General features: G+C 35.4%; 1 protein-coding gene and 1 long non-coding RNA gene across 2 annotated transcripts in view; one reads left to right on the forward strand and one right to left on the reverse strand.

The window, feature by feature from the left end:
• The window catches only part of LOC103146327 (protein APCDD1), a 28826-nt gene that overhangs the window by 8604 nt on the left and 1172 nt on the right, over positions 1-19050 (reverse strand). Inside the window, exons 2-3 of the mRNA XM_007564195.2 lie at positions 11498-11669; positions 9977-10502 (exon numbers count right to left, since the gene is read on the reverse strand). Of these exons, the coding sequence (XP_007564257.1) occupies positions 9977-10502; positions 11498-11669 (698 nt within the window). The remainder of the gene's footprint in view (positions 1-9976; positions 10503-11497; positions 11670-19050) is intronic.
• LOC107837599 (uncharacterized) overlaps positions 15598-19050 on the forward strand; it is a 9824-nt gene continuing 6371 nt past the window's right edge. Inside the window, exon 1 of the long non-coding RNA XR_001663638.1 lies at positions 15598-15686. This is a non-coding gene — a long non-coding RNA (uncharacterized LOC107837599). The remainder of the gene's footprint in view (positions 15687-19050) is intronic.

A 19050-nucleotide genomic window follows, 5' to 3' on the forward strand; every position in this document is an offset into this window, starting at 1 on the left:
GCTTAAGGATCGGTTTCTAACCAAACTGAGACGTTGGAGAGTTTGTGATCCGATTACACATTCACACCTCCTCAAACAAACCAGACTTTCAAGGAAACATAAAGAAATTAGGATTAAAATATTAAATATTGTTGTTATTATTATCATCATTAGCTATCTCTGGAACATATATTGATTTATTTGCATGCAAAACACCAACATTTATTTGTTTTACCCTATTTGAATTTAACTGAAAAACAAATTTTTACATCCCAACCTTGAACAGTGTGAGAAGTTGGCTGAGTTTTTCCTTTTGTTCTCTTCTTACTTTTCTCATATTAGTTAATCAAAGACAGCACATATGTCAGCTTTATTTTTGTATTTATGGTGTTTTTATAAATCAATTTCCTAAAACACCTCTGGCTGAAATAACTCCAGGGATTCGCTTCTTCTAGCCTCCTTGCGGTCTCTGGCTTCGGTCCGGGAAAAAATTTGACACACTCTTCGCTTTCGACTCTGACAAGTTTGAGAGGTTTCTAATATGTCCAGCCTGTTTCTCATCTGGATGAGATCAAGATCCAGGCAAGGAACAGAAACGTGTTTTAAAAGTGTTTCCTGTTGTGAAAGTCCAGATGTAAAGGTGCAATTCGTTCCTGATCTCATCTGCGCTTTAATCTGGACCTTGAGACAGATAAGAGCATTTACTCAACAGACCTCTGAGATCTAAAAACAAATGATAAAACCTTCAAATCAAATCTAAAGCTAACCACCAGCCAGCGCCGCTCTCTCCACTCCAGTAAGTAACACCTTCAGGATAATAGTTATGTGGTTTATATATTAATTTATTGATCAAATCAAAGCAGGTTTTACTGTTTGCCAAATTACAATCAGTCCTCCAGTTTTTTTTTTAGCAATTCTGCGATTGTGGAAATTCAAACATAATCAACAGCATTTTTTTTTATTAATCTAAACATTTCTGAGTTTTTTCAAACAAATTGTCAACTTTTCAAACTCAGAAATTTATTTATTTATTTTTTTTTAGCAAATCTCTGAGATTAATATCAACATTTCCGATTTTTTTCAAGCAAATGTTCACCTATTCAAACTGAAATTTACTTCTTTTGTTTTAGTCATTTTTTTTATGTCTCAAAATTAAAACATTTTTAACTTTTCAATCTCAGGAATTTACTTGTATTTGTCTAGTAAATTTCTAAGACCAATAAAAAAATTTCGGAGTTTTTTTATAGCAAGTTTTGGACAAGTATAGTTTGTTTTCGACTTTCAAACAAAATGTGCTGTTTTTTTCTAGAAATTTTCTATGACTGTGCTCAAAATTTATGAGATTTTTCCACCAAGTTTTTGACTTTTGGAGACCAGAAATTTGCCTATTTTTTTCTAGCAAGTTTTCAACTTTTCAATCTCGGGAATTTGCTTGACTTCCCTAGAAAATTTCTAAGATTATTCTCAAAATTTCTGAGTATTCTCAAGCAATATTTCTTTTACTTTTAGAGTTCTGAAATGTTATTGTTTTTCTAGAAATTTTACATGACTATTCTGAAATTTTAAGATTTTTCTAGTGCAAGTTTCTGACTTTTCCAGCTCAGAATTTTTTTTTTCTAGTAAATTTTTTTGATTAATCTCAAAATTTCCAACCTTTGTCTAGAAATTGTTTGACCTTTGGAGTATAAAAATTTCTTTGTTTTTTGTGTTTTATTTTATTTTTTTATTCTGAGATTATTCTCAAAATTTGGGAAATTTTTCTAGCAAGTTTTTGATTTTTGGAGTTCATAAATGTACTTGTTTATTTTACTTGTTTATTTGTGAGATTAATCTAAAAATTTCAGAGATTTTTCTAGCAAACTTTTGATTTTTGGAGTTCAGAAATTTACTTATTTTTTATATAAAATTCCTGAGTTTTTGAGCGGAAATGTATTCGTTTTCTCTAATATTGCCCTACTGGCATCATAGGACGTGACAACAGAAAAGTGGGGAGCATAACAGAAAAAAACTTCAACATGATGGTAAAAAACTTGCATCTTGGGATAAATAAATCCATCATCAGCGTGCCAGAGTTGAAAGAAGAAAACTCGGATAAAGATTCAGCTTGGCCTCAGTGATCGCATCCTGTCCAGATGTCTGGATAAAACAGCGAAGCCTCAACACCACGAGCGAAACCGAAGGTCGCCGTGATGCAACATCATCAACATGAACATACTGTTCAGATAAAATCACGTCTGCTGCACAGACCGGACAGCTGCAGCTTTCCAACTGCAGAACAACTGGAAGCTTTCAAGCGCTACTCAAGAAAATCTCTTCCAAAGACCGAACTCCCATGAGGCTGGTTTGACTCCATCATTGCAGGGTGGGTAAGGTTTAATACCCAACCTCCTAAACTCAGTCACTGTTTTCCCAGACAACCTGTCTGCGACGGGGCTTCAGGAAGAACAAATGAAAAGAAGGAAAAGAGAGGAGAGAAATCTGCAGACGAGATATTCCCAGTGCAGCTCCATAAACGCCTCGGAGTGAGAGGTTAATGAGATGACTGGGATTAAAACCTTCTGGATATTTGTATTTTTTTAAAATATCTGTACCACCATCATAGATGTACATGTGAGCAAGAGTTGATACAGAACTACAGGAAATCAAAGAACAAAACAAACATTTGTTCTAGTTGCATTGTAGTCCTGTCGGCAGATGATAAATAAAGAATAAAACTGGACTGTTTGTGGTTGCATTTCCCTGAAGACTTGGTGGAAATATTTTTTTATTACTAAATAAAATAATTCAGTGAAGTGTTAAATCCAGCTGGGAGGAACTTGGACAAGTTTTGTTTTCCAGATTGCAAATAAAAATGTTACAGGCACAGTGACACGGTTTCAAATGAGCCGGTTTGTTTTCTATAGCTTTTGTGAGGATTCTTCTTCGTTGGTTCCAAGTTTATTCTTCCACTGAGAACATCTGGATGAAACCCGAGCAGAAGGCATGATGGGAAAATGACAGACCAATAAAACCATGCAAAATGTAAAAACGAATGACGCTTTTTGTTAGCACAACGTTGAAAGAGGAAATTATTTCCTTATAAAATTCTGGTTTGTAAAGTTCTGGTTTGAGGTTTGTCGTGATAAACGTCTGGTCATGATAAGATTTTGATTTGTCATTTTCACAATAAATACAAATTAATGATGCTTGAAAATATACACAGCTGTTCGTATTGTTGCGATTGTTATTTCTACTCCCTCCCCCCCCTTTTTGTTCAATAAAGGTGAATCAATAAATACCAATAATTCAAAATATATATGATTAAAAGCAATTAAATGCATTTTAGTGAAACAAATCACACTTCTTTATGTGACTGATGTCCTAAAGAAACAACATTACAAATGGGAATATTTTTCTAAAGCAGTATTTTAAAGAAAGTTACCTAAAAAAGAAGTACTGTCACGTTTATTGCTATCACAATAGTCCATATCGCCCACCCCTAGCTCTTATGTTTTTACTCGTGTTTATAATTTGAGATTGACTTCTTTTCCCCCCAATTTAGCGATCATTTCAGTGTATTTACTCCAGTATTTCTCATACTGGTGGTCCTCGGGCGCCATCTAGTGGTCTGCGATGTACTGCATGTAAACGACCGTTTATTTGCCGTGACGTCAGATCAAAGTGCGACGCTACAGCTAGCTAGCTTACCAAACGATTCCGTTTAAATGTGATAATGGATAAGTGGCTTAAAAAGAAAAGCCGGAGATACCGGTGTAAAGTTTTTAAACATTATTAAAGATACATAACATGCCACAGGAATGCAGATATTGGTTTTAATATATGCGGCCTTTCTTTGTGTTATTCCCGGGGCAATTTCTAGTTAGGTAGTCCGTCAGTGAAACGATCACACTTCTTTATGTCACAGGTGTCCTAAAGAAACATATTACAAATGGGAATGTTTTTCTAGAGCAGTACTTTTTAAAAATTTACCTAAGAAAATCAGTAAACACCTGTTTACACCACTGGTTTACTGCCATCATCAGGTTGAAGGAGCACGACGACAGCTAACGGCCAAATTTAATTTAAAGTGGTTTAAATCTCATAGGAAAGAGAAGTGAACCCGATTATTCGGAATTTATTTGTCCCTCTTTCTTGGACAGAGTCATTGACTGAATTATTGTTGCCAATATAACTCTGGACTTTGTTTTCATTTCCAACAGAAAGTACCTCCAGCGCTACTGCGTTCAGCTGTGTTGCTGCCAAGACCAACTAATTAAGGGCGATATCGTCTCGTTTATGTTTGCCTGAGTCTGTTTTCCACATGGAACAGTAGGTGGCGCTATTGCCAACAATAACTGTGTTTCTACTGGTCAAACTTTTCTGCTTTGTTGCATCTTTATTGAAAAGCTAAGCTACTAATTGGGATTTTTCTTTCCCATATAAAATACTTGAATGTTTGTGGTTTTTCCCATCATGTAAACTAAAAAAACAGAAGTTTAAAAAAAAAAAATCAAATACATCCATCAAGAAGAAAACGCATAATGACTAACATTAGGAACGTAGGTGGTTAAAGTAGTTAACTTAATATTGTGTATGCAGCATAAAACAAAACATTCTGAGTACAATTAGTGGTTTGACCAAAACATTAAAACAACGTTTTTTCATTTATTTGCTTAATTACTTTTTTTAAACTTCCAATTTTTTTGAAAACTGTGACCTTGAGGTGATGAAACTGAGGCGGTATTAACTATATTGTTTGTATTTAATTGTGTCTGTAAGATCTTAATTTAACAAGAATATAATTTTAAAATTTCCACTTCTGGAAACAATTTAAAAATGTCCAGTTTACACTCAAAATGCAAGAAAATAAAAACACTAAAACTGATTTTATTTCTGGAATTGTCAAAGTTAATTAATCATAATTGAGCCTGTCACAATAAATCTGCTCAATAATTCTGCATTCTGACGATTAATGTTTTTTGAACTGCAATTTTGTCAGCAGAGATTTTGTAAAACATTTAAGTTATGGTTTTGGTTGAGTGTGGTTTTAATTTCTGTTTTATTTATCGGTTTTAGTCGCCTTGTTAATTTATTTTTTGGGATATTTAACATATCTTAGTACATAAAATTAAAGTTTATTACTTGAAAATGTTCTCAAAACAACATTATTGATTATTGCAATAATTTCTGCAACTTATCATCCAGTAAAATTTGTTATAATGACAGGCCTACTTATTGTTGTTACCTTTTGTTTAAAAACCTTTTCAAAAAAATCTTAAATAAAAATGTATACATTTTTGAACAGTTTCTCCTTAATTATTTTGTTCTTTCGTCAAATAGCAGTTTTTACACTCCTGTTGACGATTAATCAATTAATCGATTCCTAAATTAGTTGACGATTATTTTACCATTATTAATCATGATTAATCATTTCAGCCCCAACTGTAAACCCTCTTGTTTTCTCTGTTGCAGTTTATCATAAATTAAATTAAGGAAATATCTATGAATTATACTGTTTTAATAATATTTTATAAAATGTACTTTACATGCTACAAAATGACAATAAAAGCAATAAACAATATAATAATAATAAAAACTTATTTAAACATCATAAGATTTAATTTATTAAACAAGCTTTATAAGATATAAACTAAAAACAGCAAACAAGCTTAATGAATAGAATAAAAACTACAATAAAAAATAATTTTTTTATTAAGTAATGCAGAAATAAAGGGAATTTCTAACCAGGGCAACTACGTACTTTCTGAGGTGCATGCAAACATGTTATCGGCGCCTCCCACCCCCCGGATGACATAAATTTGTTCAACTCATATTTAACTAAAGTATCAATTATGTATATATGTATATATGTATATTTGCTGCCTACAGGCCAATTAAAAACAAAAATCAGGGCAATATTTCATCATTTAACATGTAAGTGAGCCAAGGAGCCACTTCTGTTGGCCTGTGTCTAGAGCCGCCTAGGGGCTGCAGGTCTGGGGCATTTTGTTAGCAAGTTTTCTATCATTCCTATAGCTTCACAGGAAGCCTGATCCAAACTGGCAACCCACATTAATAAAATGGTGAAATAATATTGACCACAAAACACTGAATTTATAAAAGATATCAACATTTTTCCTACACAATCCTAACGTTTTTAATGTTGAAAAAATAAACGGTTTATTTTCACAATATTTATTTATTTACTATTAATCTATTTGTATGATTTGTTCTTTAAATTGCCATTTATTATTTTTCGGTCTCAGGAAATGATTGAGGGATGAAGAGACTGATGTCTGATTCTGTAGGTTCTGGTGGGTCTGCGCTGTTCTCCTGACCCGTTCTGTCTGACGTCAAACAAGTCAAACCAGAGTGAACCCACACCTGCAGTGCACTGCATACCCACTTTTTGCGCCACTGTTTCTAACCCTAATTCCGCAGGTCCTTAGAAACATTATTTTTTAAAATATAAATGATTTCCAGTGAAATTTCTGAATGTAAGTGACAAAATAAAGGCAGCGGCTGCGACCCAGAATAGATGGTTACAAAGCAGTCGTTGGTCTCCCTCGGTGACGTAGCGCAGCAGCCGGGCGAGAGAAAATGAAACAGATTTCTCTCTTGCATCACCGCCGAGTTCCACCCAGTAACCACAAATTAACATGCTGGCACCAGTTAGGGTTCTGGGCTGGGACCAGTTATGGGTACAGCAGCTTAAAATTAATGGATTGGATAGTCACTAAAACCCCCTGAGTAAAAAATGAAAAATGTTTAAAGAGGTGGGTGAGCCGAGCAGCAGAGCCTTTTTAATCACAGAGAAACAAGACAATTAAAAACAAATTTACTGTTTGTTAACATGATTAAGCAGTACTTTCTTTATACAAATAAAGATTAATAGGATTTTAAGAAAACATGGATTAGTTCATGCATTTTGAGTTAAAAAAATAACTGGATAACATATTCCAGATAGGTTTGTTGACAAATTAAAATGTTAGCTTAACGTCATGAGATAAATCTAACTCCATTCATCACTCTTTTTTTAAGAGCCAGTATTATGCGTTTTCATAGTGTTATTTTACAGTTAAGTCACTGGGCCTGTCACAATAACAATGTTTCAATTTTCGAAGAAGTTACTGCAATAAACAATAATATTGTTGTTTGAGTCCATTTTCAATAAACATAATGGTAATGGAATAATAACGCAAGAGCACATCCTCAAAGATGAATAAACTTTAACTCTGGAACTGGAAGACATTTTATATATTCAAAATGAATAGATCAACAGAAACAACAAATAAAAGTAATCATAAAGTCTCTGTAAACAAAATTGTCCTTCAAAAAAAAAGGGCTAGTTGAGACCAAAACACTAAAGACTTTCATCATCCAGTTTTTGGTAGAAACAGAGAAAAGAGAAAAATTTTAAAAAGATTAATTAATTTATGACAGGTCTACAAGTTATGTTACTTTCAGTCATTAAAAAAATGTTATATATATCAAATATGACTTAAGAGAAATTTTACTTCCTTGAAATTGGGCCTCTGTCTCTTTAAGAAGCTCCTGCTCTTTCTGACTCCGCCTTCAGGAAATCATTACAACATGGCTCCTCTATTAACCCTCTAACAACGTTTTTTGTTGTTTTTTTAAATCAACGTTTCATGAAGAAGTAGCTCGTATAATGAGCTCAGCAGATGTTCCACCAGGTGTTTGCTAACTGCTGCTGGATAATCTGAAGGAGCTGAAGGACGGAGTGGTTCTGTAAGGCAGAAGTTTCATGGGAGGAGCTGCACCTTGGAGGCGGAGCTTGGTCTACCCAGGCGTTTTCCACAGCTGAATGGTTGCCATGGAGATTAAAGGATTTCTCAACACTCCAGGTGTGTTTTTGATGAGTGGATAACATTATAAAGCTCAAAAAAGTCAATTTTACATATTACTGCTCCTTTCACTTCAAGGCTAATTAACTTCCTCTGGGTGTTCATGACTGAACCGAGTCTAAACCAGGTTCAGGTTTGGAAACACTCGAGCCTGAAAAGCGCCTGAAACCAGACCCAGTTTTCTGGAGTATTTAACGCGACTCCAGATTCTACGAATGCGGCATGTTTTAATTGGTCCCAGAGAAATTCCCCAGCTTCACACTGCGCCTCTTCAGGTCAAAGGAGTGTCAGTATGGCTGTGGTCTTTTCGGCTCAACAGGGGAGACCGTGTGATCCTTCCACGCTCTGTTTGTGCTCTGATCTGCAACACCGAAGCCCATTATCCCGGTGGAAAGGGGTATTTATTTAGATAGCCGACTCCAGCAGGATTTCATTGTAATCTTAGCGGACTGTGACAGTGAAAACATCATTCAGGAGTTTGTAGCCAGCAGGGAAACTCCTGTTCAGCAACGTAAACAGAGAAATTACATCCTGTCAGCACAGCAGAGGTCTTGGATTTGAGATGAAATCAACAGTTTCTGCTTAGCTTATATTAACATACACTCTGACGAGAAGGCAGAGGTGGGGAGGAACTAGTTACATTTATTTAGTTACATTTACTGGATGTAAATGGTGAAATTTGAAATAACTTCCCTAATTTTGCAGAGAAGTTTTTACACTCACTTGAAGTAGTTTTTAATGCGGTACTTCAAAAATGTACTTAAAAAATGGTGATGATACAGCTGTTCTTTTTCTTTAGCTGCGTTTCACACAAGTTGCTACTCTGCTGAACGAGACGGAGAACAGGCACAAGAGGAGGAGGACAGCAGAGACAGACACAACAGTCACCACGCACTCACCTCTGAGGAGAGTGACTGCAATTCCTTTGCAGGAGGAAAAGTTGGTGGTGAAAAGTGAGAGTCTGCTGACGTTTAATGACACCAGGGAGAGCCTTCCTCATTTTATTTGAACTACATATTAAAGGTATTCAACAAATAAGTTCTTGAACACTTTAATTTTAATCCTTAAAGATACAGTATGTAACTAATATAAAATGTTTTTTACTTATTTGTTAAAGTTGTCATGACAGTTTAGTATGACATTAAATTTGTGATAAGATTTAACTCATCTGCCTTATGCCATTGCTAACTAGAAACAACCAGTCAGAGTGGGTGTTAGCGCTGTCAATCATGCTTGTGTAGATGCACCTCACATCCTCCCCATTCCCTTTGCTAGGCTACAGCTTCTCCCAGTCTGTCTTGAATGTTCAAGCCTGTTGGCTTGATTATTCATGCTAACTTTTAGCGAAGACTAAATTCAAGTTAGTATGAACTAACTTGAATTAGTGTGAACTAACTTCACACTAAGTTAGCATTTAAGCTAACTTGAATGCTCACTTCAATGCTAGTTTATGGATAAACAGTGTCATTATTTATCTACAAATAAACAATATTTTTGGTTATCTACCAATGAAAACAATAACCGTCCATGATTTTAATCTTTTAGTGAAGACTACATTCAAGTTAGCTTCGTAGCTTCAATATTAGTTTGCTTCAAAACTGGTTTGTATTGAAGCTAACTAGGTTCAATGCTAACTAGTTTTCAACCCAGCTTGCTTCAGTGCAAACCAACATGGGTTGAAAGCTAGTTATCATTCACCTAGCTAACTAGCTAACTAGCCTGAATGCTAGTTAGCTTGAACTAACATTCAAGACAGTTACTTCAGTTATGAATAAATAGCGTCATTGTTTATCTACTAATGACGTAGCAAAAACATTTTCCTGGAACAGTAAGTTGTTTCTGTGCCATTAGATTTACCCCAACACCACCTTCCAGGCCCAGATGATTGTCGTACCTGAGCATGATTGACAGCGCTAAGAGATGACAGAGGTCAATCTTTCCACATATTACTCATATTATTCTGTCATGGCATAATGACAGTTTTAACAAATACCTTTATAAAGGTTACATGCCCCAGTTTTAAATATGGAAATGCAGGTAAATTCGTCCTCAGTTAACAGGATAGAATCAAATTTTTAAAAAATATCCAAATAAAGACCCAAAACAACACAGGTCACCCTTTTTTTGTTAGTTTTTTTAAAAGAACTAACCTTGGCGTTCTGCAGGGGGATCTGGTAGCTGGACGGTTTGTAGTAGAGCCTCTGCGACGGCTCGGTGTGGATGTCCCCCAGAAACAGCTCCTCCACCAGGTGGTCCAGGTTGTGGTGCAGGTACTGCTTCTCCACTCGCAGCAGCTGCAGTTCGTGCATGGTGAAGTTCAGCTCTTTGGAGCAGTCAAAGCCTCCCTCTTCGTTCCACAGCTCGTACATCACGCCGGGCTCCCAGGGGCCCCTCGTCGCCCCCCTGCAGCTGCGGCCGAGCCGCTCGCTCAGCTCTTTGGCCTTAGCGGTGGTGTGAGGCACAGTCTGGACCAGGTGGAGTTGGTAATCTGCCTCTGTGCCGCCCCGGACTATCCAGGAGGCCTGTCGCAGGCGCAGGCGGCCGCTGATGACCAGCGTGTAGGTGGGTTTGGTGCAGTGGTTGTCTTCGTAGTAGAACTGGTGGGCCTGGAAGGTGTTGTTGGGGTAAAACCTGTAGGATCGGGTCAGAAACCCCGGGCCAGGTCTCACCTCACAGCTGCAACAAACACACAGAAGGTCACATGAAACTCATGAAAGTTCATGTTCAAAGTTACATTACATTCCACATTTTTACCCAGGGCATGATTTAAAACTAGGCATGAAACGATTAATCAGTTTAATTGTGATTAATTGATTATTGAAATAATGATCAACTTAGTAAATCGATTAATTGTTAACTGGAGTATACAGACTAAAATAAAGGGCATTTCTTAAAACTAAATCTTTGTGATATTTTAATGCGTTGCTCAGAGCTATGAAGGTAAGTACGGAGGGCCAAAAGGGTCAAAATTAGATGGACACATTTATTTAAATAACTAATTAGATGCACCATTAAATGAATAAATGTTTAATTAAATGTTTTCAGGCTGAAGCGATTAATGATTAACCATGATTAATCAATTATTGAAATAATCATCAACTAAATTAGTAATTGATTAACTGTTAAACGGCAGACTAAAAAAAGGACATTTGCTAAAAGATATACATTTTGTATTAAAGATAAAAAGACCTTATTTGTCTGTAAATACATTTTACCCAAAACTCCTCAAGTTGGAGAGTTTTAGCTTTGTCTGGTTGAAGCTAAAACTAGCTTCAGTTTGGAAGCTAGCTAACCCTTCCAAAAATTAGCATTTGGAGCTAGCTAAATGCTAGTTTGGAAGATAGCTGTAATTTAGCATTTCACTGGCTAAAATGAAGCATTTTAGGCATTTATATAGCCTAAAATGCTACATTGCTGCATTTTAGGCAACAAAATGTTTATTTTCTTATTTTAAAAGGAACTGAATTACTTGTCTATTTGAATCTTTTAACATATTTCTTATACAAAGGCTAAAGTGGTTAAATAAAAAATTGTAGAATGTGCCATTTTTAAAAAATCTAATGAATCGAATGTCAGAATAATTAATAGATTAATAAATTGCTAAAATAATCAGTACTTGCAGGCCCAGTTCAGACCTTTGTGTAAAATAGCTAGCAGGAAAAGCAGCTGACCTGGTGGACACCCAGTGGCCCTCCACGTTGGGAGGCATCTGCACGGTGATTCGGGCTCCGTTGTGGAGATGCTTCAGCATGTGGTTGCACAGCGAGTCTCTGGATGAAGGACTGAAGGTTTTCTTCAGAGAGCGATGACTGGAGTGAGGCAGAGAGGAGCCTTCAGCCCAAACTGAGGGAAAAACAACACAATTACATTTACAGGATAATCCTGGGGTAGAGCTGAATGAAATGGCTTAGAAATAAAATATCTGGGTATCAATCATCCCTTCTGTGAGTTACACAACTAAGCGTCAGGGAAACGCTACAAGAATTTTTGTTTAATTATGAGAAGTCATGTTGGCAGGAAAAAAATGCAATGTTATCAGAAAAAAATATCTTAAAATTTGCTTTCATGAGAAAAAACCTTCAAAATAACACAGTTGTTTGCATAATTGTCCTGCTACTAATAATAATTATTGTTGATGTGCTAAAAGATTAACTATTTCTGTTAAGTATGAAGTATTAGCTGTAAAACTTAAACCAAAGTATAACTTCATAACATGATCCGTGTTATTTAAATTTTTTGTGTAGTTCTCATAAACTTACTACTTTATAATGGTAATAAAAATAAAAAAATGTAAATTAGCTCTAATACTCAACATCCAAATAGATAGTAAAACATGATTGTCAAACAAGATGGCCGCCGTTGGCATGCTGACATTACGATGAACTATGGAAGCACCAGGAGTAAATTGGTGAAAAAGCTCCATGATTTTCCAAAAATTAAATCTTCAAACACAGAAAACTCAATTAATCAATAAAATTGACTTATCGTCCAGTGCTCAAAGCAACTCTGGGGTTTTATAATCTACTAAATTAACTGTGCAGGACTCATAAAAGGTAAATTAGAGCGAGATCAAAAAATGAAAGCGGTTTAAAGCTTTACTCGTGGTTTTAATTGACTGAGCTGCTTTGAACTTCTTTTGAATTCTTAATTTAATCATCTTAAACCAAGCAGACACATCAGTGACGCCTCTTCTAAATGGAAAATATGTCTGATCATGATGAATAAACAGTTTAAAGGTGGGACGCTTCATTTCTGAGTTCTGCTGGCCCGCTTTCCGTCCAACCAAACGGAAAACAATAACCTCAGTGCTGGAATGAGCCTGTCAGGATAAAATGTCGGAAATGAAAGCATTTCAAAGCCCACAGACAAAGACCGGCCCTGAGGCGCACATTCCTCTGAGGTTTTATTCCATGTAATACCCCATATCATAAAAATCTACCTTGAAATATGAAGACTTGGCTCTAAACTCTATCAGTCCTAACTCACTTGGAAGTATCATCCAATGCCCTGGAATGCCACCGCAGGCAGCTCTGTGTTTTTAATTTGAGACTAATGAGACAAGAACGTGAAAAAAACCATTTCATTAAAAGAAACCAAAAGCCCAGAGAAAGCCAAAGCTGCCTCCAGCTGTTTGACACCAAATTGGCCTGAAAAATTTAAAAAACAAAACACAATATGGTTTTAAGAAGCTGCACTCTGTGTTGTTCACGCCTGCAAACCATTTCAGAAAACACAAATAATGACAATGTTAATCTAAACTAAGTGTTTTCACACCTCATAAGCCGGTAAATTTGGTTCAGTTGGGGACCAAAGTTGTAACATTTGTGACATTTTCAGCCACTGTGGTTCTCTTTCACACTGCACTGAGTCAAACAAACCAAACCCTTTGAAAAGCCTGTTCCCCTCCTCGCCTCTGGAGGCGCTGCACCAAGAACCATTGAAGGAAATGACAGGAAAACCTCTGAAGAAGACACAACTTTCTTCCTTTCCTTTTTCACAAAATGTAAACAAACATGAACTCGTGTGAGATTTCTTTTTTGTCTTTGGTCAAAGAGCCATTTCTTCCTGTAGCGCTAGATTTGTGAGTTGTATTTACTCATAATGCCCTGAACTAGTCCACTTCCACAAAGACTGTTAATCTCCAGTTATGATAACATTTAATTTCCTTTAGGGACAAATAAAGTAACTGAATTGTCCTCATCATGGTAATAAAGCTGACTGAAATCTGATAAACTGAACTGTAAGTGACTGAGAGAAAATATAAAATATTAAAGTGGGTAAATTAAAACACAGTATGGAAGTCAAACTGGGAGCTTCTGGTACCAGAGCCAATCAGATGCAAACATGGCATCGTCAAAATGTTTCACGATTGACTGTATATTGATTTTATGACTTCTTCTTCTTCTGTTTTTATGATGTAAAGCACTTTGAACTGCCTTGTTGCTCAAAATGCTATAAAAATAAACGTGACTGACATCAGCAATGCAACAGAAATAAGCACATATCAATAATCGATTACAATCATTTTATTAGTTTTCATTAAAACAGTTATTTAAGTTGATTATTCTGTTGATTGCTCTGATGGTTAATCTGTTTTTAAAAATCGCACGTTCCGCAGATTTTCCATTTAACCACTTATTTTTTTTTTTTACATAAAATATGCATCAATACATTAGTAATTTAATGTTTTATCATTTGTAGGAAATGCTAAACTCTACTAATAACATCAACAAAAGATTAGCTCTTTCTGCCTGACTTATCAATACAGTGTATGGATGATTATTGACTATTTTTGAGATTATCTGATTAACAATTGAATTGAAAAGGTTCTTAATAGCATTTTTTTTCTGATGAAGCTGAAGCTATGTTGGTTGAGGAGTTTTAGGTGGAGCATAATTTAAGACAAAGGTTGTTTTTATGCAAAATTCATACATTTTCTGTACAGTTTTTATTTAATTACCGCTCTGAGTATGTTGTTATTCTACCAAATTGATTTTTTTAGGCTGCATACTCTAATGATTAATCAATTACTAAATTAGTTGACAATTATTATAGTAATCGATTCATCACATTAAATCATTTCAGCCATAAAGGTAAAGGTAATTTTATTTATATAGGACATTTTCAGCAATCAGGCAATACAAAGTGCTTTACAGGAATTAAAAGGAAATACAAACAAAAGAACAAACCAAAGGAAAGAGCAAAAGAAGAAAAAGCTAATAATGTTGATCCAAAGTAAATAATCTACATACTCCAATTCAGGGTTGGTAGATAAATATAAGTAAGTACTTGACATATCTTTAAGAAAATTCCCTATTTTTTACTTCCCTGTCATCTGAAGCATCTAATCTTATTTCCTGGCAAATAAGTGAGGTATTTTGCCTAATTTATCTCCTTGAGCTGCGATCTAAACTTAGCAGCACCGTCCAAACCTACTAAAAATCTCAGCATCATAATGAGATGTGAACTAGTTTTAAATCAGAGTAACAAATCTTTTTACGTTAAAGCCAAATGTGAACCAGCTCCCAAATGGGAACCAGACCGACTGGGAGATGAATGAGGAAATGATTATAAGGAGCCGATATGTTCCCTGTTTGAAGTCTCATGCGTCTTCCTCAGGTGACGGCTGCACCGGAGAGTGGAGCGCCATCTTTTTTAACCTCTCCCTTCATTAAGGCAATAATCATAACAACTGAGATGTTTCTCTGCTGCTGCTTTCCCAAGCTGCTGCACTGTACCTCGAATCAAAGTGACCACAAAACTCCCAGAGCCCTAAACCACAGTGAACATTTCCAGTTGGCCTGATCCCACTGGTGAGGTAAGAGCACTGGGAGCTCTGACAGCAGCCGAGACAAAAAAAATAAAAAAATCCAAAGAGCTGGAGTGGGAGCCACACAAAGGACTTTTGTTTGTTTTATCTGAGAGCAGAGAGAAAGTAAGACCAACTTCAAAATATTTAATTTATTGGCGATATTTAGACTCTACTGGAGTTCAACTGACTTTCTTTAAAGGGGACCTGATGTGTAAAATCCACATTTTTCATGTTTTTGTATTTTCCATTTGGGTCTCAACTGCTTCTAAAAACAGCTCTAGCACTTAAAAAAAATCCACACAGCCGTTTCTTGGCAATAAGTTCATGTTTTCTGATGTCTGGAAAATGAGCCGTTCCCAATTATTGAGACACAATGTTACCTAGCAACTCCAGCCCGTTACCTAGCAACCCAAGCCGAGCTCCAGTACACTTGGTCAACTGGTCTGTTTTGTTGTTGATTTCCCATTCAGAAACCACTTGCTGCATTCTTGTTGGTTGTGCAGGAGGCTCCACTTTTGCTTTTCAAAGATGTACTGTTGTATAATTGTGTGAACATTGATTTGTGGGCGTGGCTAACAGCAGCTTATTCAGATTTAAAGTGACAGGAGGCCCTAAAACATCTCATTCTGAAAGGAGGCCTTAAAACTGACCAGACTAAAATATCATCAATATCATTTTAAAAATATTAGTAAATGTTTCCAGAGGTCAACAAAGGTCAACCAGCAAGTCCACATTTACAAAATCAAACAAAATACAGATAAAATCAACTGTGCAACATTTGTGCAGCAAAAAAAGTTTTGTCGTTATAATTTCTAACATCTAAATAAAAAAAAAATAAAAAAAAAAAGGTTCCCGGGGTCACCAGAAGTCTACATACCATTTTCTTTAAATAAAAAATTTACTCTGAATTTTTATGAAATCAGTTTTTTTTTTTTTACCATATTTTACTTGATTTGAGTGTTTTTTTGTTTTCAGACATTTTTTGCTTCCTAGTGTTTTTTAATAAACATTTTTATAGCAATAATTATCTGAAAAGTGCCACAATATAATCTGTGAATTTAGCTGCAAATGTCAATTAAAATTTGAATATGTATTTGCACTTACTATAGAACAAAACATGCATGTTTGTCTGGTTTTTATTATTTTGATGCAAATCATAAGCATGAATGAGTTTACCTTTTACGCCAAAGCAGCTGGAATATTAAAATTTCTGTTCTGGATTAAAATGAACACACACACACACAAAAAAAAAAACGTAACTTTAACAACAGAAGTAAGACATAAAAGCTAAAAATCTAATTTTACCACGTTAATGTCAATACGAGGCTCATGCTGGGATAAAACCCTCCTCTCCCATCTTTAACACGTGTTTGCACTGAAACAGATGCTTCTCTGGCTGCTGGGTGTTTGGTCTCAGAAAACCACTTCAGCTGAAACTTCTCTGCTTTTATGAAATCTGACAGGTTAAGCCCCATTTAGACTCAAATTCAGTTAATGCGGACTAAAATAACATTGTCTAAAAAGATTAATTTGGGCTCAAATGACTGATTTCAGCCTCTCGGCGTTCCTATCAAATATGCAGCATCAGATTTCTTTTTTTTAAATTTATTTACCAAATCAAGGTACTTTAAAACAACTAAAGTAATAAAAGGTCAAATGTTTGGTGTTTTCATTATACAACATAAAGGATAGATTACAGCAATATTTTTTATATTTCTTCGTTGGATAGTTTTGCTTTTTGAAGATTTCATTCTTGGAAAATTGTGGAATTTTGCGTCACTAATGTGTTTCCATCATTCAGAGTGATGTCATCGCACCCAGGGCGGCCATCTTGTTTTCACAAACATGTTTTACGGCGATTTATTTATTTATTTGGAATTTGAATTTAAATCAAGAATAGGACAAAATATAAGCATCAGGCAGTTGTTTTTTTTTAATTTTTAAAAACAAAAATAAAGTCAAAATGTGACAAGAATAAAGTTATGTGACAATAAAGTCCAAATATTATTAGAATTAATGAAATTTTATGAAAACTCCTTAAAAAAATAACAAAAAATTATTATCTGTGCCTTTTTCCATTAAACAACTTTTTTCTTGTAATTTTAATACATTCTCTTGGTAAAATTGCATCTTTATTCTGCTATTATGGCTGTCTTCCTGAAATTCAACAAAAAATAATATTCCCTGGCCCTAATACTACATTGAACGACTCACAGAAAGAAAGAAAAGATTGAAAGAAAAGCCACTTTTTAAAAATATTTCTGTCATTTCGTTTTTGGAAAAAACAACAAGAAAATGGATTAAAATTGGGAATTGGATCCATTATTCTTAAGTCATATTATCCAGCCCTATTTAAAGGTTCATGAAAATATGATTTCACAGTCTGTTAATCTTCCATTTCTGTTTTTATAAACACTCTGCATTTGAGCTCTGAGGTTTTTCTCCTCCAATAAATTTCCAGCACACTGTAATCCACACTGACAGAGCATTTTTGTTGCCACAATGAAAATGCTCTAACCTGCAATAACACACCACTTAATTGAGACTTTAAGACACTTAAACGCACTTAAGAATAAGTGGAACGCCGAGGCGTCCTTTTTATCTCCAGCAGTTCTTTAAGTTTGCTGCCAAAACGCTGCTTTGTACTGTCATCTGCAGCAGATGGAGCGGGTCAACGGCGGGCCCATAATCCAGCGCCGCTCAGACACGGGTTTTTTATCAGGAACGGATGTTTAAAGTGGCTCTTAACCCGCAGAGCTTTCATCTGCAGAACAGCTCGAGGGAGGCCTGGTGATGCCCTCTGACCTTCCAACATAACTCACTGAGGAGGCGTTATTATTCAAACCTGCTGATAAACAGGTGCAACAATCGCTGGTTTACTGCTGTAGCTCAATTCAAAAGTTAAATCACACACAAACTGACATATTCCAGCCAATTTTTTTTGTGGTTAATTAAGTTTTTTAGAAGATTTTAATCTTACATATTACTAATAAAAGAGATTTTGAGTACAAATATGTCAGCTTGGTGGAAAAAAATGCCTATGTACTGCACTAAATGCTGAGTCAGGGGGCTCGTTTTACATGAATTACTGTGCTCCACTCAGTGAAACAAACATATTTGGTAACCATGGAGACCGCGGAGCCGTTGGTAGCCGTGGAAACGCCAGACTCTTGGCTAGAAGCTGATTAAAAGCGTTTGAGTTGAGCAGTTGAGCAGGAAGCATTTGGGACTGCGGGACAGACGCCAGTGACCATGAACCTTCATCAAAAAGGCATTGTAGGGAGTTCCAGAAGTGCAAAAAAAAAAAAGTATGGATTTGAGGGGCTTTCTTTTTTTCCCCACAAAAAAGTGAGTAGATTTGTTTTACTTTTTACACAGAATTTCCAAAAACTACACTTGAATTGGAGTCAAATAATAATCTTACTGTTCAATTATGATTTGAGTTTTTTTTAAAGCAATTTTAGACATGTAAATATAAGTTTAGTAAGTAAAAACACAGGAAATCCCCACTTTGTAGATGGTGTCAATGGCAAAACGCCATTTGTTTTTGTTTTGTTTTTTTTACTGAAACTTCTGTAAATTTGCTTTATTTTACCTCCATTTTATCAATCTTTGCACAGGTAATGTGGATCTATGGTTTACAAATGTCCGTAGCCTTATTAGTGATATTTCTAAAAGGTTTATATACTGTATAATGCAGAAAACTTTTCGAGTGGCAAAAGTATCCAAATTATTATTTTATGTTCTATCCTTATTTTCTCTGAAACTATAGCAGCTGCTGTAATTTTGATACCAAGATTATTGGAATAGAGAGTTTTGAATTGTACAATGTTATTTTAAACACATACTTCAGAAAATCTTATGGGGCTTTGCATTGTTGGATTTGGAGTCTCATCTTGCTCTTGACATATA

The sequence above is a fragment of the Poecilia formosa genome, unplaced genomic scaffold (assembly GCF_000485575.1).
Source record: "Poecilia formosa unplaced genomic scaffold, Poecilia_formosa-5.1.2 Scaffold156, whole genome shotgun sequence".
Taxonomy (NCBI): Eukaryota; Metazoa; Chordata; class Actinopteri; order Cyprinodontiformes; family Poeciliidae; genus Poecilia; species Poecilia formosa.